At 54.0% G+C, this 15807-nt stretch overlaps 6 protein-coding genes and 1 non-coding gene across 7 annotated transcripts; 3 read left to right on the forward strand and 4 right to left on the reverse strand.

Annotated features, from left to right (window-relative positions):
* Positions 1-691: 691 nt before the first annotated feature.
* On the reverse strand, positions 692-2535 carry VTN31DRAFT_3611 (uncharacterized protein; the record flags this gene model as incomplete). Its single annotated transcript, XM_069403910.1, has 4 exons — positions 692-1774; positions 1831-1958; positions 2011-2201; positions 2264-2535. The coding sequence occupies 4 exons, from the start codon at positions 2533-2535 to the stop codon at positions 692-694; spliced, it is 1674 nt and encodes a 557-aa protein (XP_069260936.1).
* A 1082-nt stretch (positions 2536-3617) lies between these two features.
* VTN31DRAFT_t49 lies at positions 3618-3689 on the reverse strand. Its single transcript has one exon. It is a non-coding gene; the product is annotated as a tRNA-His (tRNA).
* A 3311-nt stretch (positions 3690-7000) lies between these two features.
* Positions 7001-8251, reverse strand: VTN31DRAFT_3612 (uncharacterized protein; the record flags this gene model as incomplete). Its single annotated transcript, XM_069403911.1, has 1 exon — positions 7001-8251. The coding sequence occupies one exon, from the start codon at positions 8249-8251 to the stop codon at positions 7001-7003; it is 1251 nt and encodes a 416-aa protein (XP_069260937.1).
* Positions 8252-8538: 287 nt separating this feature from the next.
* Positions 8539-9200, forward strand: VTN31DRAFT_3613 (uncharacterized protein; the record flags this gene model as incomplete). The annotated part of the gene is made up of 2 exons (XM_069403912.1): positions 8539-8573; positions 8651-9200. The coding sequence occupies 2 exons, from the start codon at positions 8539-8541 to the stop codon at positions 9198-9200; spliced, it is 585 nt and encodes a 194-aa protein (XP_069260938.1).
* Positions 9201-9534: 334 nt separating this feature from the next.
* VTN31DRAFT_3614 (uncharacterized protein) lies at positions 9535-11604 on the reverse strand (the record flags this gene model as incomplete). Its single annotated transcript, XM_069403913.1, has 1 exon — positions 9535-11604. One exon carries the CDS (start codon positions 11602-11604, stop codon positions 9535-9537), a length of 2070 nt encoding a protein of 689 aa, XP_069260939.1.
* Positions 11605-12386: 782 nt separating this feature from the next.
* Positions 12387-13759, forward strand: VTN31DRAFT_3615 (uncharacterized protein; the record flags this gene model as incomplete). The annotated part of the gene is made up of 3 exons (XM_069403914.1): positions 12387-12506; positions 12567-13182; positions 13233-13759. 3 exons carry the CDS (start codon positions 12387-12389, stop codon positions 13757-13759), a joined length of 1263 nt encoding a protein of 420 aa, XP_069260940.1.
* A 449-nt stretch (positions 13760-14208) lies between these two features.
* VTN31DRAFT_3616 (uncharacterized protein) lies at positions 14209-15675 on the forward strand (the record flags this gene model as incomplete). Its single annotated transcript, XM_069403915.1, has 2 exons — positions 14209-14981; positions 15045-15675. 2 exons carry the CDS (start codon positions 14209-14211, stop codon positions 15673-15675), a joined length of 1404 nt encoding a protein of 467 aa, XP_069260941.1.
* Positions 15676-15807: the final 132 nt, after the last annotated feature.

Here is a 15807-nt window from a genome sequence, read left to right on the forward strand (position 1 = left end):
CTCTTTTTCTTTTCTTTCAACGCTCGTGCTCCATTGCTTCCTTGGCGAGAGCCAGAAACAGAGGGAGATCGTTAACTTCGGCGAAGCTCCGAGCTCCAGCCTTTCTAGACTATCAGCCGCCCCCATCGTGAGAACCCGTAATCACCGAAGCCAGGTGGCAAGGTAGCATATCTATATAGGTCCGAATCTCGGAACTACTCTGAATTAGGGCAAGAGTACGTGAGATGTCACGATGGTGGATGCCGACGAACGCACCAAATATATTAATCGCAGCCCTAGAAACACACTTGGATTCATTACCGATAGAATTAGCTTCCCGGAACAACGCCACAGACTCAACAGTCCCGAAAAATTCCCGTGCAGATATGTATAAATCCGCGCCCTGTGGATTATTCCCCGGATCTGCAACCGGATTCTACCCCGTAGTCTCCGTGTAGACCCGTAGACACCATGGGATCCACATCCGGAGCAGCTCCCGTGCCCCAAACGATGCTTGCATAGGCAATGCAGTCTCTACATGAAGGAAACTCGTCGAATACTCGACTATCCTTACTGGAACAAGTGGTTGGAGTTAAGGCAGAAACGAACATTTTTGAGAGGATCCATAGCATTCAGACAACAAGCATTCATTAACTGAGAAATCATCTGCCAGCCATCGGGGCACATTGATTTCCATACATCGTTAGATTCGTTACACATGAGATTGACCCCGGTGGGCCTCGGCGGGCCTCGATGCATCCTCTACATGCTCCGCCAACCCTTGCTGCTTCTGGTCGATCGCAGCATCACGCTGCTCCGCGTCCTTGTTTCCATACAGACCGATCTTGTACCAAGGCAACTCGAACAGCCGGTTCATGCTCTCCAGCGAGCGACCCGCGGTCTCGGGCACACTGAACCAGACCCAAAGGCCGCCAACGATCGTGACTGCTGCGAAGAACCAGAAGGTCCCCTTGGGCGAAAGACCGCCGCTGTGAACGGGGAGTAGCATGTTGGGCACCGCGCGTGTGTTGCCGTACTGGTTGACAAAGTGCAGCATCATCGACAACGAGGTGGAAATGGCGCGGATCCGTAGAGGGAACAGCTCCGCAGTCAGCAGGTACTGCATCGAGTTCCAACCCAGTGCCCAGCCGAATCCAGAAATGTAGATCATGGCGATGGCCCCGCGGCTCGAGCCAAGTCGTGATTCGGGCAGCTCGAAGCCATCGACGACGCCGAGTTGCGGGTTGGCGGTCAGGAAGGCTGCCACGTAGATCATGGTGATGGACTGTAGCGTAATGCCGATGAGAAGCGCGCGCTTCCGGCCAATGACGTCAACCAGGAAAAAAGCGCAGGCAATGGCTGCCACGAGTTTGACGATTCCAAAGATGCCCGTCGCGAAAAGACTCTCTGTGTGCCCGGTGATGCCGAGAATCTTGAACAGGTCCGGCGCATAGATCGTGATGGAGCCCGCACCCGACCACTGAGACAGGAACTGGGCCATAAATGCGATATAAATGCGGTAGAGATTGCTTGGAATGAACAACATTTCCATGACTACTCCCCAAACGCCGGCTCCCATGGTGGCCTCAAGTTCTTCTTGGTGAGCAGCGTGGATGGCCGCCACTTCCTTCGCGACATACTCATGGTCCTCCGGCAGCTGTCTGATGCGCGACATCACATACAGCGCCTTCTCGTACTGGCCTCTTTTGATGAAGTACCGTGGGGATTCGTACTGGAAAAATGACATGATGAGAATCACGCCAGCGAACATGATGTGAACGCTCGTCGGTAGTAACTATCAAAAACGGTTAGATATCAACAATCGTATCACTTTCGGGACGATAAGCATACCCATCGAATGGCACTGGTGTCTCCAAGGTTGATTTCAGCCCCGTAATTCGCAAAGTAGGCCAGCACAATGCCGATGTAGACAAAGCCAGTGAAGATGCAAGTGCACAGTCCGCGAATCGGAGCGGGAGCTGGAGATTCATTAGCCCAGGAGAACTGACCAGAAGGATTTGCTGGACTTGCCAATTTCAGCCAGATACACAGGAGCGACAACCGGCGTTTGGCCAACCCCAAGGCCAGCGATGAACCGACCAGCATACACGGCACCCAGGCTGCCATTGTGGCCCATGAAGATGGCAATTCCCAGAATCCACAGCAGGCATAACTGACGAGTGGCCCAAATTCGGCCGATGCGGTCACAGATCACGAATGCACTGACCGAAGTCGTTAGCGACAAACGATAAGTACAGTATCAAGTTCATGACCGGCATCTTACAAAAGAGCGCCACCCACGGAACCAATTTGAACCATCGAGGAGACATTGCCTTTGATGTTGGTCTGCTCAATCTCACTATAAGAGTCGAAGTTGATGGTGTCCTGGAAGTGTTTCGATGAGAATGCTCCAGTAATCAAGCCCTCATCAACACCACGGGCAGCTCCCATCAACCCAAATGACAGGACGGCGAACCATAGTCGCCAGTTGAAAATCTCTTTGGGGTCATCGAGGTTGCGCAGTTTGAAGATGTTCACGGGCTTCTTGACCGCCATGGCGACAAAGTACTCAATGGCAATAGCTCCGTCGGTACGACAACAGCTACCCTACGAAAAAGCTCCTTGTCCAACGCGGGGGGTGGACCGTGCTTTATAGATCCACGTGCTGCACGCTGGACCCTTGTTGACCCTTGTGGTGAATGCCTTGTCTGGCTACCTAAGTGGACTTTTGCCTTTTGCTCAGTCGTACTATTTCATCAAGCCTCTGTAGCTGTGCGTTCTCCTCTCTCGTCCGAACATCGGATGATTCTGATGCAGATCCCACCTTTCCCCGGCATATTTTCCATTGTTCGAGTGACGAGATCTTCCAATCATGGTCTAGACGGACGCGATGAACAATCGTTTGCTGTTTTCGGCGACATTTGAGTGGACGACACTGTCCTCTCATGACCATGCAGTGAACAATGATGGACCCTCCGCAAGCCGGAATCGCAATACCTACCAGACTGGGCCATACCGCGTGGGATGTTATCATGCACTTCGGACATTGACCGAAAATCATGAAGTCACGTTTCAAGAGCGTGCCTCAAAATCAAATACCTACAGTAACTATATGGTAGCATTGGCTCTCAGCGCGGGGGAAAACCCCAAAGCCAAGACGTCCTAAGCCCGGAAGATGAACGCCAAGTCAGTCCAAGCTCATGCAGCCCAGTTTTGCGGGGTTCCATCATCATTCCATGGTTTAACTCGTTGTGGTAAGGAGGCTGCAGTGTTCCTTGTGTGATCTAACCCGAGCGAGGTAGGCGTACGCGATTTGTATACCAGTTGAGGAACAAGCTCGGTGGCTTGCCTGAGAGCAAGATGATCCTTTGGCGCCATGGTCATGGTGGCCAATGTCAGTTCACCTGCGGAAGAGACAATAATATGTATGTATTACAAGCGATTGGGTCGATCTGACTGTCCTGGTGGCAAAAAGTTAATACTGCAGTAGACAATTGATTGTGACGCAGATCAGATCATGATTGCTCTGTATGGAGTACCTGTGCTCCTCCGTAATGAATCTCGGAAAATGGTGGAGGATATCGATTGCTCCAAGCGCCTAGGACAACTCGCGAGAAAAGAAAAAGGTTAAAAAAGAATGGCGCTGCCCGGAATCGAACCGGGGCCGGCTGAGCCACAATCAGACATCCTGACCACTAGACCACAGCACCCATTCTTACCAGGGCCGACCGGAAACAGATTTATGAGCGGACGGAACGCGAGAACCAATCGCAGTGTGTCCCTTACCGAGTTTCCGGAGGTGGTTAGTTTAAGACCGGATGAGGCAACTTGGCAAGGGCTCATCCACACTAATGGTGTCTATCGAGGTTTTTGCTGGGTTTACTCTGAACACTGACTCGTACTAATACCGAGACTCGGGTCAAAGAACCCCATCTGTGTTTTTCCGGTGTCAAAATCCTTTAGCCATGTGTCTTGCACCTCCGAGGATTGCGCTTTGTATATCAGCTCTCGCAAAGGGTGGCTCCATCTTCACAGATTCAAGCGAGAAAAACGAATTCTCGGTTGCCATCCGGGCCAGCTCCCAAAAGTCGATTACTTTTGAAGGCATCCGTGGCCACAATCCTTGTGTCAGCATGAATGCGACCAATCAGAATCCCTTTCTCGTCAGAATTGTACCTACTTACCTAAAGAGTGCCGAGTTGCTGAAGCCTTCGTACTCAGGAAACCGAGAAAACGACGCCGCGAACCGGTTTCTGCAAGCGATGATGATATATTTTGAACGAAAAGAGACCTATATGGGCAAACAAGCGGAGCAGAAGGCCATCGTCGCATCCCTGTGCCTCACGGAAAAGGCACGCGAGCTCTGGAACCCAGCCTAGAAGGCCGGCAAAGTTCCTGGTTCCGCTGGAACTCCGATGGTGCGGGTATTGCGTCTCCACTCCTCCAAATTTAGGGTTGTGGATGACTGTGAGATGCAAGATGGATAACACCCGAGGAGGTCGCCGGATCGTGCCTGGCACCGGTCAGTGGTCACCACCTACATTATGGTTCCAAACATGCCCCTAATGTCCCTGCTCATGGATTCCAAGCTGCGGGCTAATCAGTTCACCCTGTGCATAACCCTAGTGCGTGGACTTGTCGAGTCTTGATCCAGTTTTTCTGATACTTCTCCCGATAGTCGCCGCACAGTGAGTTTCCGGATCTTACTACTTCCAAATGAGCAATCGAGAATCCGGAAACTCACTGTGCGGCAACTATCAAGAGATTTATAAGAGAAATTGGATTAAGACTCGACGCGTTATACACAGTGTGAACCGATTAGCCCGCAGCTTGGAATCCATGAGCAGGAACATGAGGAGCATGTTTAGAACCATAATGCAGGTGGTGACCGCTGACCGGTGCCAGGCACGAATGTTTCTTCCGGCTCTTCGGAAGTTTTTGGAAGGTCTCGTTTATGGATCTTTCTCTCCCTTCCTTCGTTAGCGTTCAATAGCATCTCTGGTGAGTCCACCTGTCTCGTTTAAAGCCGTAACCACCGTGGACCTCGTGCCCGCATGGAGAGCAGCCTTTCATGTGTCCTCGTATGATACTTGCCCTGCCCAGCGGAGCTGTCTACACAGGAAACCCTGGCATGGAAAGATTTGTGGGACACACTGTCACGTGTATATAGATAGCCTCCGGGCAGTAGCAGCCATGACAGAGCTTTTGCATCCTTTCATCTTGTTCCAGGCCCCATCATATAGCCCTCCAGTCAGGCTGCCCACCGGGCGCATGACACACACTATCTCCCAGTCCCAAAATGACCTGCTCAGCCCCAGGCAAACCTCCCGAACGGTGGGCGCCATCCGGTCGGTACGAGGATCCAGCCATCGTTGCTACTAACAAGGCAGCTGGAGGTGAGGTTGGCGGTGTGGGAACCTCCACCTCGGAGTTTCTAGTGTTACTCTCCGGATTCGTATGGTCATTACCCACAGGCATAGGTATTATCCATAGTACTCTGTGCAGGACGTGGAAGATGTTGGGCGTCTCCAGCACAGTGCTCCCTGAGGCATGCCCGGTAGGTATCGTGTATCTCCTGGGGGAGAGGTTGCGCCAGCAGTACCCAACAAATCTGAACTCTGACTGTCACCATTCAGGCGCACTCCCCGAGTGAATTCTCGAACTTATTCTGTCGAAGAGTACAATGTACCGTCTTCATCGAGCATCAGCTCTAATTCTCAACGATTTGACTCCCGTGCTCTTAAGTATTCTCCACAACTCGTCGAGGAACTTGCATAGTGTTTCGCGTTCAGGTTCATTCAAGCCGTTCCTCATATCGATGAGTTCATCATCGTATATCTGCCGTTCATCAAATATTATGTCTCGTGTAATAACCACTTTGTTGAGACAGGGGTTCCAGATGCGGTAGAACCTGAACGAGGCATATCCCACGAAGTAACCTATCCATGCCCTTCGGGACGAACCGCTTCTTCCGATTCTTCCTCCTCATTGCATCTGTGATCTGTGGTCATGGCGTACGCTTTGCATCCGAGGACTCGTAGGTGAACGGATGGCATCACCAGTAACCCTTCAACATGGCCCCAGGAGTATGACTGACGCGTGCAGAGGGTAGCATACTGTATAACCACCGAGCATGCTATTGGGGACTCGGAAGCGTTCAGCACATACACATCCTGAGGCAGACTGCGCCGACACCAGACATGAGCACTTCACTTCCTACTACTCGTATACAGTAGTTTGGCTAGACAACCCAGGAAAGCTTAGTGATAACATATGAACACTCGCCGTGTCAATCTTAGCCCCAGATTTCCTCGGTCTATCGTTCTGTGAATATTACCGAAAGGTGTAGGTGCTGTCTATGTTGCGATATTGCTTACTTTGTAAAGTATCATGCCAAGTAGAGATCTTGCTGCCATCCAGGACGCAGCCCCGGTATTACTCATACCATCCTCGAATGCTGGCGCATCTCTTGGACCAGGATGTGGGAACTGCTTGGATCTGCGTTGTCAATCACATATAGTATAGTCAATTAGTACTCAAGACCCAGTCAACATTTCAGTCGGCATCGGAGGAGGAACGAGGTGCATATAACCCACCTACGAGGCTGTCCATAGCTTCTATTTTGCATATAGTCAGTACGCTTGCTGAACGATTTTCACTCGCTCGAATCATCGACCGACGAGACTTGATCGGATCGTTCTATAGTATTCGTGAGCTATATCTAATGATGTACAATTGTCACGTGGCCGTTGATGGGTTCATGGGTATCATTGACGCAGTAAATCCTTGCAAAATGCGGATAGATAGGTTTGCGGCGTCCCCTTTAAGAGACTCAGCGGGCGCAGCCTGCTCGTTTGTATACCCCGAAGCGAAGTAGAAGGGTCGGCAAAACCATCGGCGGCACTTGCCGCAGGTCGTGAACTTGATGGAAGGGAAAGTGAAGCCTGCAGACAAACCCAGCGAGGCAGACCCCAGACCCCGAGTGAGAGAGTAAGGAACATCTTCGAGGGATATCGAAAAATCAAACAACCTTCCGACCGACATTCCCCACGGCTGTTCCCACAATACTAATCACGACATCTCCATGACCGCCATTGGAATCCTCCTCATCCTCCTCCTCGTCGCCTGATTTAGCCGCATCCCGAACGCCCCATCCCGCAGTGCCGAATTTCGCCATATCCCGCGCCAGCTGCACCATGTTTGGATCCGCCAGCACCTCGCGGCCGACCTGCAAGCGGCCAACGTCCTCGGAGCCCATCGCCATGAGCGTGATCATTGTCGGCGCCGCGGCGGGCTCCACGCAGCCGCCCTTGGCAATATTCTCGAGCAACTGGTACGCGCAGCGCTTGCCGATGTCCTCGGGCGGTTCGCCGCCCGTCGGCGGGGAGGCAACGTCGGCGGAGAACAGGCAGCCCGTGGACGATTCGGCGACGAGGAAGAGGCCGAAGCCGAGGCCGACCTTCTCCTTGGCGGCGGGGTTGTTCTTCTTCGGGACCAAGGGCGCGGACGATGATTCCGACGCGATATACGTATCCGGGACCAGTGGGTTCAAAATCCCACGTGCGGTCTGAATCATCCGCGCATTGTTTGATGCGGAGACACCGGTTGAGTAGGCGACACCGCGAATCACCTTAATGCGACCCGGATTCAGCAGATGCAGCGTCTTGGGCAGGCGGACCTGGTGGCCAAACATCAGTTGGACTTCACCGCCGCCGCCTTTCCCGTTTCGGTTCGGGTTTGACCGCTGCAAAATGCGGAGCTCAATATTGTTAAAGATGCCAAATTGCTTGTACAGCGGGAGAATGGCCATGCGCACGGCGTCCACGGACATATCTCCCGTTGGGGTCGCCGATGTAATCACGCCGGGGCCCGTGAGAAGCACGTTCATGGGGGCCTTGGAAAACGGCGCCAGCATGCAGAGGGGGATCAAGAAATAGCTCACACCTCGTGTGCAGGTTGCGGGAATCTCATGCCGGATGACCCCCTTGTTGCTGCCCACTCCCAATCCCGCGGCGCTGCCCGTGATCAGGCCCGGCTTGTACAAGACGATAGTACCAGTGTAGGAAATCTCGATGCGGGAGCCATTGGTGACGGCCTCGAGCAGGCGAAGGAACGAAACCTCGTGCGGCGCGAGCCCCGGATTCGAAGGCGATTTGGGCCGGATTTGCGAGATGTGGACCGGTTTGCCAGTCAGAGTTGCCAGGACAAGGCGCTGGGTGAAATTGTTGTGAGTTGTGAAGCGGATGAGCGGGGGTGTTTGTTGCGTCGACATTCTGCTCTGGTTTCTCGATCTTTGTCCAGCTGTACATTGGTGAAGCTTGCAGGAAAATTTCAGTTGGAGGTCGACGTTGACCAATGAGCAACTTAATATCACGTGAAGATAAGTTGATCTTATCTCTTTATCTTATCATCTGATAATCTCCGGATCAATTCCGACATCCCACCTGATCGAAATCGGTGTTGATCGAATGACTCGGATGGCAGGGGGAAAAAAAAAACTCGCTCTCTTATCTTAACTGACTTGATTGACTGAGTACCGATCAAGGAGACACAGAGACAATGCACCTCCCAGGAGCGTTGAATATCCCAAAATGGTACACCATATCGCATTGCCTGTCCCCGCTCCGCATGATCCGAACCCACCAAAACATATTCCTGACTTCAGTCACAGGCTCGAAGCCAACTCACATCTCCTCCAGCCCCCGGTCAATAACTACTGCGTATATCACCCTTCGTCCCCGGGGACCGCCGGCTACACGGTGATGATCGTCGGCGGGCCCAACGCCCGGACGGACTATCACATCAACCAGACACCGGAGTTCTTCTACCAGTACCGGGGCTCCATGCTGCTGAAGACGGCGGACACGTCGACCACGCCGCCGACGTTCCAGGACATCCCGATTCATGAGGGCTCGATCTTCCTCCTCCCGGCCGGCGTGCCGCACTGTCCCGTCCGGTTCAAGGACACCGTCGGCGTGGTCATGGAGCAGCCGCGGCCGGAAGGCGTGGAGGATGAGTTGCGCTGGTATTGCCACAAGTGTGGGGAGATTGTCTGGCAGAAGAGATTCATCTGCACGGATCTCGGCACGCAGGTCAAGGAGGTGGTGGAGGAGTTCCGCGCGGATGAGGAGAAGAGGACGTGTATGAAGTGCGGCACCGTGGCGGCCACGGTTTGGGAGGCCGGGGAGGTGGTTCAGCCGCCGAGGTTTCCGCCGTCTTGACTCAGGATATTTGTTTCTAAATCAACGAGGCAACTAAAACTTTTTATTATTCTGCATCAGACTATCTAAACTGGCTCCAATTAAACGGTAGAATGAAGAAAGAACAAGGGAGAATGAAACAGCAATAACATACAGAGGTATATAGTCCAATATCGCAGCCTGCGCACCCTGCCAATGGTTGACTGCCATCCAAAGCGGAGGTCGAAGAGGAGGAATGAGGATAGATGTCTTTGGAAATTATCAGTATCAACGTTAGGTATGCACGAACCAATCCTGGCCTGATCATCATGGCATCATCGCTCGAGCGTAAGCCGTGGGAAGGAATACATCCCATCTACTCCTCAAAAGGGCAGTCGATGCTCTCATGGCCATCACGTTCGCAAAGGGCACACCACTTGGACTCGTCAATCACACCCGATGCCTTGCCGGCAACGGGCGTCATGGATGACGACATGGACGACATGGGAGTGTTGTTGATTCCCTTCAACCCCTCCAGCACAGCGTCACGACCAGTCTTCTGTTGCTGCACCGCTGCCTGACTGCCAAGGATGAGGGGCCGCAGGCCGCTTGAAGTGCGCTGGTGGGGAGGCCCTGCCGCCGGCTTCGTCGCTTCAACGGGTTTCCGTTCATCTCCCGGGGCAGGTGTGCTCTTCCCCTCAGCATTACTGGTAGTAGTGGATCCGTTGTTGCTGAACGTGGTGCAGGTGAGGATATCATGGCCGTTGGTCTCGCAGATCTCGCACCACAGCGTGCTGCTCGCCTCTGAGGAGGTATTGTCAGGATCACGATTGCCATTCTGAGTGGACGGGCGTGGAGCGCCTTGGTCGGAACCATTGCCATTCTCTTGCAAGTCAGCAGGCACCACCGTGCGGTCCGAAAGGGTATGGCTGTGGCTGGGAGGATTGCTCGAAGAGCTGTTCCGATTCGACTTCATCTGGCGAAGGGGAGCCACGGTGACCGTTCCGCTGCGGTCCCGACGTCCGAATCCGTTGGCCGACATACGGCCGGTCGAGTTGCGGTTCTGGGATTGAAGCTCTCGCTGCAGCTCTTCGATTCGCCTATCTCGGGCTTCGAGCAGGGTTTCCAGTTCCACGATGCGCTGTTGGAGTTGCGCGGTGTCCGCGTCTGAGGCAGATCTCTGCTTGACGCCATTCTGGTTCAACAAGGCCGGATTTACATCGCCACGGCTCAGCGAGTGAATGATGGCCTTGAGACCCCGAATCTCGTCGTCCTTTTGCTCCAACTCCTTGGCATAGCGACGAGAATCCCCGTCGTTCTGGGTGCCTGCGGACTTTTCTCGCTCCTTTTCCAGTTCTAGCTTGGTCCGCTCAACCTCGCCTCGCAAGAACTCCACCTCGCCTCTTGCTTCTGCTTCACCGCGGCGTGCATCTTCTAGGCCTTCTTCCAACTCGGATACCAACTCCTCCAGCTGCTTCAGCTGCCGTGCGACGGTTTCCACGTCTTCGCCACGATCTTGAAGTTCCCGGACCTGCTGCTGGAGCTCCTCCAGTCGCCTCTCGTAAACCCGCTCAGTTTCGGAAGCCGCCACCTCCAGAGTGTCCAAAGTGCTGCGAAAGTCTGCACGATGGCTGTCAAACTCAGCAGTCAGTTGTGCAATCTTCTCGTTCTTTTCTCGAAGTTGCTGGCGAATGGATGCGCCATCCGCACCTTCGAGTTCGGTGATGCTTTGTTGTAGTTCGTTCAGTGTCACCGCCTGCTCCTCGAGTTGCCTGTCTCGGTCCTGGAGCTCCTGCTCCAACTTCCGCACCTTCTCCCGTAGCTCTTGCACTTCGGCATCGTTCGTGACTTGCCTCGGCGCTATCCTCGTGGACGGAGTATGCGGCTCCTCGTCCACACTGATTCTCGACGGAGGTCGGTCGGACAATCGGGAAGGGGTTTTCAACGGACTGCGCATACTCCCGTTCAAGCCCGACCCTGGTGGCTGTACTTTGCTTGCAATCGATGGACTCCTCAATCCGCTCAAGCTCAGTTTTGGGGCCGTTGTGCCCGTCGGGGCCGGCGTGGCACGAGGGGACTCGGGACGAGGAAGGGATGGTCGGCGCACGCGTGGTCGTGGGACTGACTGGGGCCCCACGGACTTGCTAAAGTTGGCCGGCATCGACGGCCGCGACGGTGTCGGAGGGGTGGTCACTGTACGCTTTGTAACATACTTGGAGTTGTTGATGGGGACAAAAATGCCGGCACCGGGTATTGTTGTGGTGAAGTAGCTGCGTCCGTCGACGTCACCGTTGTTTTTGCCCCTGGCGGCATGTTCAGGAGCCAACTCGATGCCCGCAAAGCGGCCGGGTTTGCCTTCCACGGGACCCAAGTATCGGACGACCCCGTACATGCCCCCGGGGACGTTGACCTGGTCTCCCACCCGGATTTCGTCCGAGGGCGCCATGGCAGGACCCAGATTTCTCTCTTTCTCTCAATGGACAAGGGTTCTATGCAGATTTTCGATAGACAAACGTGGTAAAAGGAAGCAGATTGAGCCAGGCTTGACGGAATCAGATCCTCAGACGCAAAAGGGGAGGATCTCCCTGAAGCCTTTACATCGAGCCTGACGAACCAATTCTTGGGCGAAGGCGGTCTCTGGCCAAACAAGCCGTGGGCTGCAGGGGCAACAAGGGAATCTGCAGCAGATTGCGACGATGAGCTGTGCGTCAAAGAACCCCAAACAAGGGGCATAAACTGTAGTAAACAGTTGAATCAATCAGGGAGCGTGGAGCTTCCGAGCCGCTGCGGGAACCATGGATCAAGGATGCATTCATTGGATTTGGCTTGAGCTTTGGCTGTGGAGAGCGCTTGCCTGAATGCCTCAGGCACTACTCCGTACGAGTAAGGCGAACTAGATTATCCAGCCACCACAGCCACAGCTGTGTGGCTTAATATCTGATCGCTGCCTCAGGCTCTCAAGCTAGCCCGCCTGCCTTTAACCCTGCACTGCCATGATCCAGGCGGCTGTTTAACGCGTTTACACAGAATGATTCCCATGTAGGAACAGAAGTCTCAACCTGTCAAGAACGATATTCATTATCGATGCATTTGACTAGCTGAGGGCTAGACTCGCAAACGTCAACGGCATAGCTGAAGGACCTCTAGGTGCCTCCTAAGCGGACCTTACCCGCTCGTCACCACACCACGGGACAACTGAGAGTCAATTGCCCACTCCATAGCGACAAAATGGCGCAGTATTTCTTCGATCTCCTCTACAACTTCACGGATTGCATGTGTTGCTTTCCGAGCTCGCCGCAGCTCAAGATCAATAACCGCAGTTTCAAACTGCTCCGACTCTTGGGTGAAGTACGTGGCCTGGTTAGACGAAAGAATGAGCCAAGCGACTGACATTGGCGGGAATCATAGGGCGGGTTTTCATATGTTTACCTCGTTCAAGACAAAGCGACCTCTGAATTGTTCGCGTTGAAGAAGATCCGGTGTCCGTTTGGCCAGGAATCCGTGTCGCAGGCATTGAAAGAAGTAGAAGCGTACCATTTATTCGCGCCTCATCCCAACATTATCCGAGCCATTGACCACTGCGTCACGACCGAATCCGGCTCCAAGTTCCGCGGCGATGGCGACGACTCGAGCAGTAAAACCGTCTACGTGCTCCTGCCGTACTACCAGCGGGGAAATCTCCAGGACGCTATTAATGCGAACCTCGTCAATCATACAAAGTTTCCGGAGAAAGATCTCATTCATCTGATGCTAGGGGTTGCCAAGGCGCTTAAGGCGATGCACCAATATCGTGTCAAAAGCGGCAATGCATCGGCGCGCGCAGCCAAGTCGGTTCGGAGAGAGAGTGAATTGACTGACGAAGACCTCGCGCCTCAACTCGGGAAATCGAAGCGACGAAACACGCCTCGGATGGAAGAGGATAGTGCAGAACAAGAACCATTGATGGATGATCCGGTGACTCAGAGCCAAGAGGGCGTCCAGGAGGGGGAGTTGCGGTCATTTGCGCATCGAGACGTCAAGCCTGGTATGTGATTGCGCCTATTGCTGCATCGACGCCGACTAATTGAACTTTAGGAAACGTCATGATTGCGGACGATGGAAGGACACCTATTCTCATGGACCTCGGGTCGCTTGCGCCTAGTCCGATCGCCATCACGTCGCGCTCGCTGGCGTTGGCCGTGCAGGACACGGCCGCCGAGCACAGTACGATGCCGTACCGGGCTCCAGAATTGTTTGACGTTAAGACTGGCTCCGTCATTGACACCAAAGTCGACATCTGGTCGCTCGGGTGCACGCTCTATGCTTGTCTAGTCGGCAAAAGTCCATTCGAAGCTCGAAGCGAAGAAACCGGCGGAAGTCTCAGCATGTGTATTCTGGGAGGTGACTGGCGGTTCCCTGATGAATCACCGGCAAACAAGGGCAAGAACACGACGAGGTCGACGAATGGCTCCTCGACAGCATATGAGGGGACCATCAGCGAGCCGGTCAAGGACATTGTCCGCAGATGCCTTCGGGTGGAACCATCGGAGCGACCCGATATCGATGAGCTCATCCAGCTCCTAGAGAACGCTCTGGAAGTGCTCCCCGATTCGTCCGATTAGCAATGGCCGAATAATAACGATGCCATCTGTTTTGCTCATTGCTTTGGGTATTCGTGGTACGATTACTGGGTTTGGATACGGCGTTATGGAACTCTATATTTGGCTTTGTGACTGAATACATATGTTCTTTTTTTTTTTTTACTCCGTACCTGTAAACAAAATCGCAGCAATATTGAGCATGCTCTCCACAGCAGTAAATTTTAGTTTGCACTGGAAGTGCTTCGATGCATGGCGAGTCTAGTTGACGTACGAGGATGGCTTCGGCCGCATTCTGCTCGTATCGATGGGATTAATCTTCGTGTCCAAATCCACTCGGTAGACACGACAGCAACAAAACACGCCCCCGCCCGTTCCCATGTTCCGACCGCTTGAATTCTTCAACCGCCGCATTCCAAAGGACCCGATGATATTAGGGTCGGGCTTGCTACTTGTTTGAATAACGCCCACGAATGCGCCCAGGCCGACCGACAACTATTGTCGGGGCAGGAAGCACAAGGAGCGGCGCAAACGGTTTTCCGATCGGCAGGACAGGACTATTACTATGGAGGAGTATGGCCGTCGCAAGACGCTTATTTCGCGTTGGCGGGTTTCCTTTTTCGAACGAATGCATGACGAGGACCCTACGCTCGGGTAGTCCTCGATTTGTCGTTTGCGACCGTCATTGCTCAAGATTGTTCCATTCAAGTTCCTCCTTATTAGACTCGTCGCCGTCGAAACCTCGAATATCCTACCGAATCGCGTCCTCCTTCTCCGCCAAGGGCCACTGGTTCGATTTCGAAAAGAACACGCACGCGTTCGACCCGACGGTCGTCGATGCCATCGGGATCTCGCAGCAGGCCTCCGATCCCGGCTTCCCCGACCGCGCGGCGCGGAGACGGTCCAGACCAAGCAGCGGCCAGGATGCGTTTTTCGTGAGTAAGGTGGGACGGTCGTCGTCCGCCGGAGACGGCGATGGTGGTGATGAGGTCGCCTTTGCGGTCGCAGACGGGGTGGGAGGATGGGCGGAAGCCAGAGTCGACCCTGCGGATTTCTCGCACGGGCTTTGCACGTACATGGCTAGAGAGGCGTTGGACTGGGATTCTTCTACATTGGGGAGGCTGCATGCGAAGAGTCTGATCCAGCGGGGCTACGAGCAGCTTCAGCAGGACAGGACAATTGTCGCGGGCGGGAGCACGGCATGCGTTGGGATCGCGCGGCCGGATGGAACGGTGGAATTGGCCAAGTATGAGACCATTTCTCTTCCCCTTAACCGTATCTCGTACTAATTCATGGCGTACTCCAAAAGCCTCGGAGATTCCGGCTCTGTACTCCTCCGCCTTGCCGCCGTCCACCATTACTCCACGCCGCAAACCCACGACTTCAACACACCGTACCAACTCAGCATCATCCCGCAATGGATGCGCATGCAGGCCGCCATCTTCGGCGGCGAGCACCACGAGGACTTGCCGGACGACGCAGCGGTCTCCTCTATATCCATGCAGCACGGGGACGTCCTCGTGCTGGCGACGGACGGCGTCTTCGATAACCTCAACAACCAGGAGCTGCTCAAGATCGTGACGGGGCGGATGCTACTCACCGGCGCGTGGACGGGCACTCCAAAGGGCGGAATCGGGGTATCCGCGGAATTGGAGAAATTGACTCGCCCTGGTGGCTTGGGTACATTGGCATTGTCGGGAACTAGGTCACCGCCGCAGCCGCAGCGGAATGCGCAATCGTCTGTGTCCCGGGCACATCAATCGCTGCAGGGACTCCTGGCAGCTTCGATTGTCGGGGAGGCGAAAATGGCGAGCATGGATCGACGGCGCGATGGACCGTTTGCCAAGGCTGCGCAGCGGTATGATTTGGGGAGGTGGTATCGCGGAGGTAAAGTCGACGATATCTGCGTGGTGGTTGTTTTGGCTGTTGAGGAGTCATGACATACGATGGTCCGTTGGTTATATGGCTGAACATTTGCATTGGGCGTATATCGTCTAATATAGGTGCTGTACAGTATGTTTCGTCTGAGATAGTTGGTCTAGTGCATTGATATCTGCATGTTAATGCATAAA

This window comes from Thermomyces dupontii (assembly GCF_041956625.1).
Source record: "Thermomyces dupontii strain NRRL 2155 unplaced genomic scaffold VTN31scaffold_3, whole genome shotgun sequence".
Classification (NCBI taxonomy): domain Eukaryota; kingdom Fungi; phylum Ascomycota; class Eurotiomycetes; order Eurotiales; family Trichocomaceae; genus Thermomyces; species Thermomyces dupontii.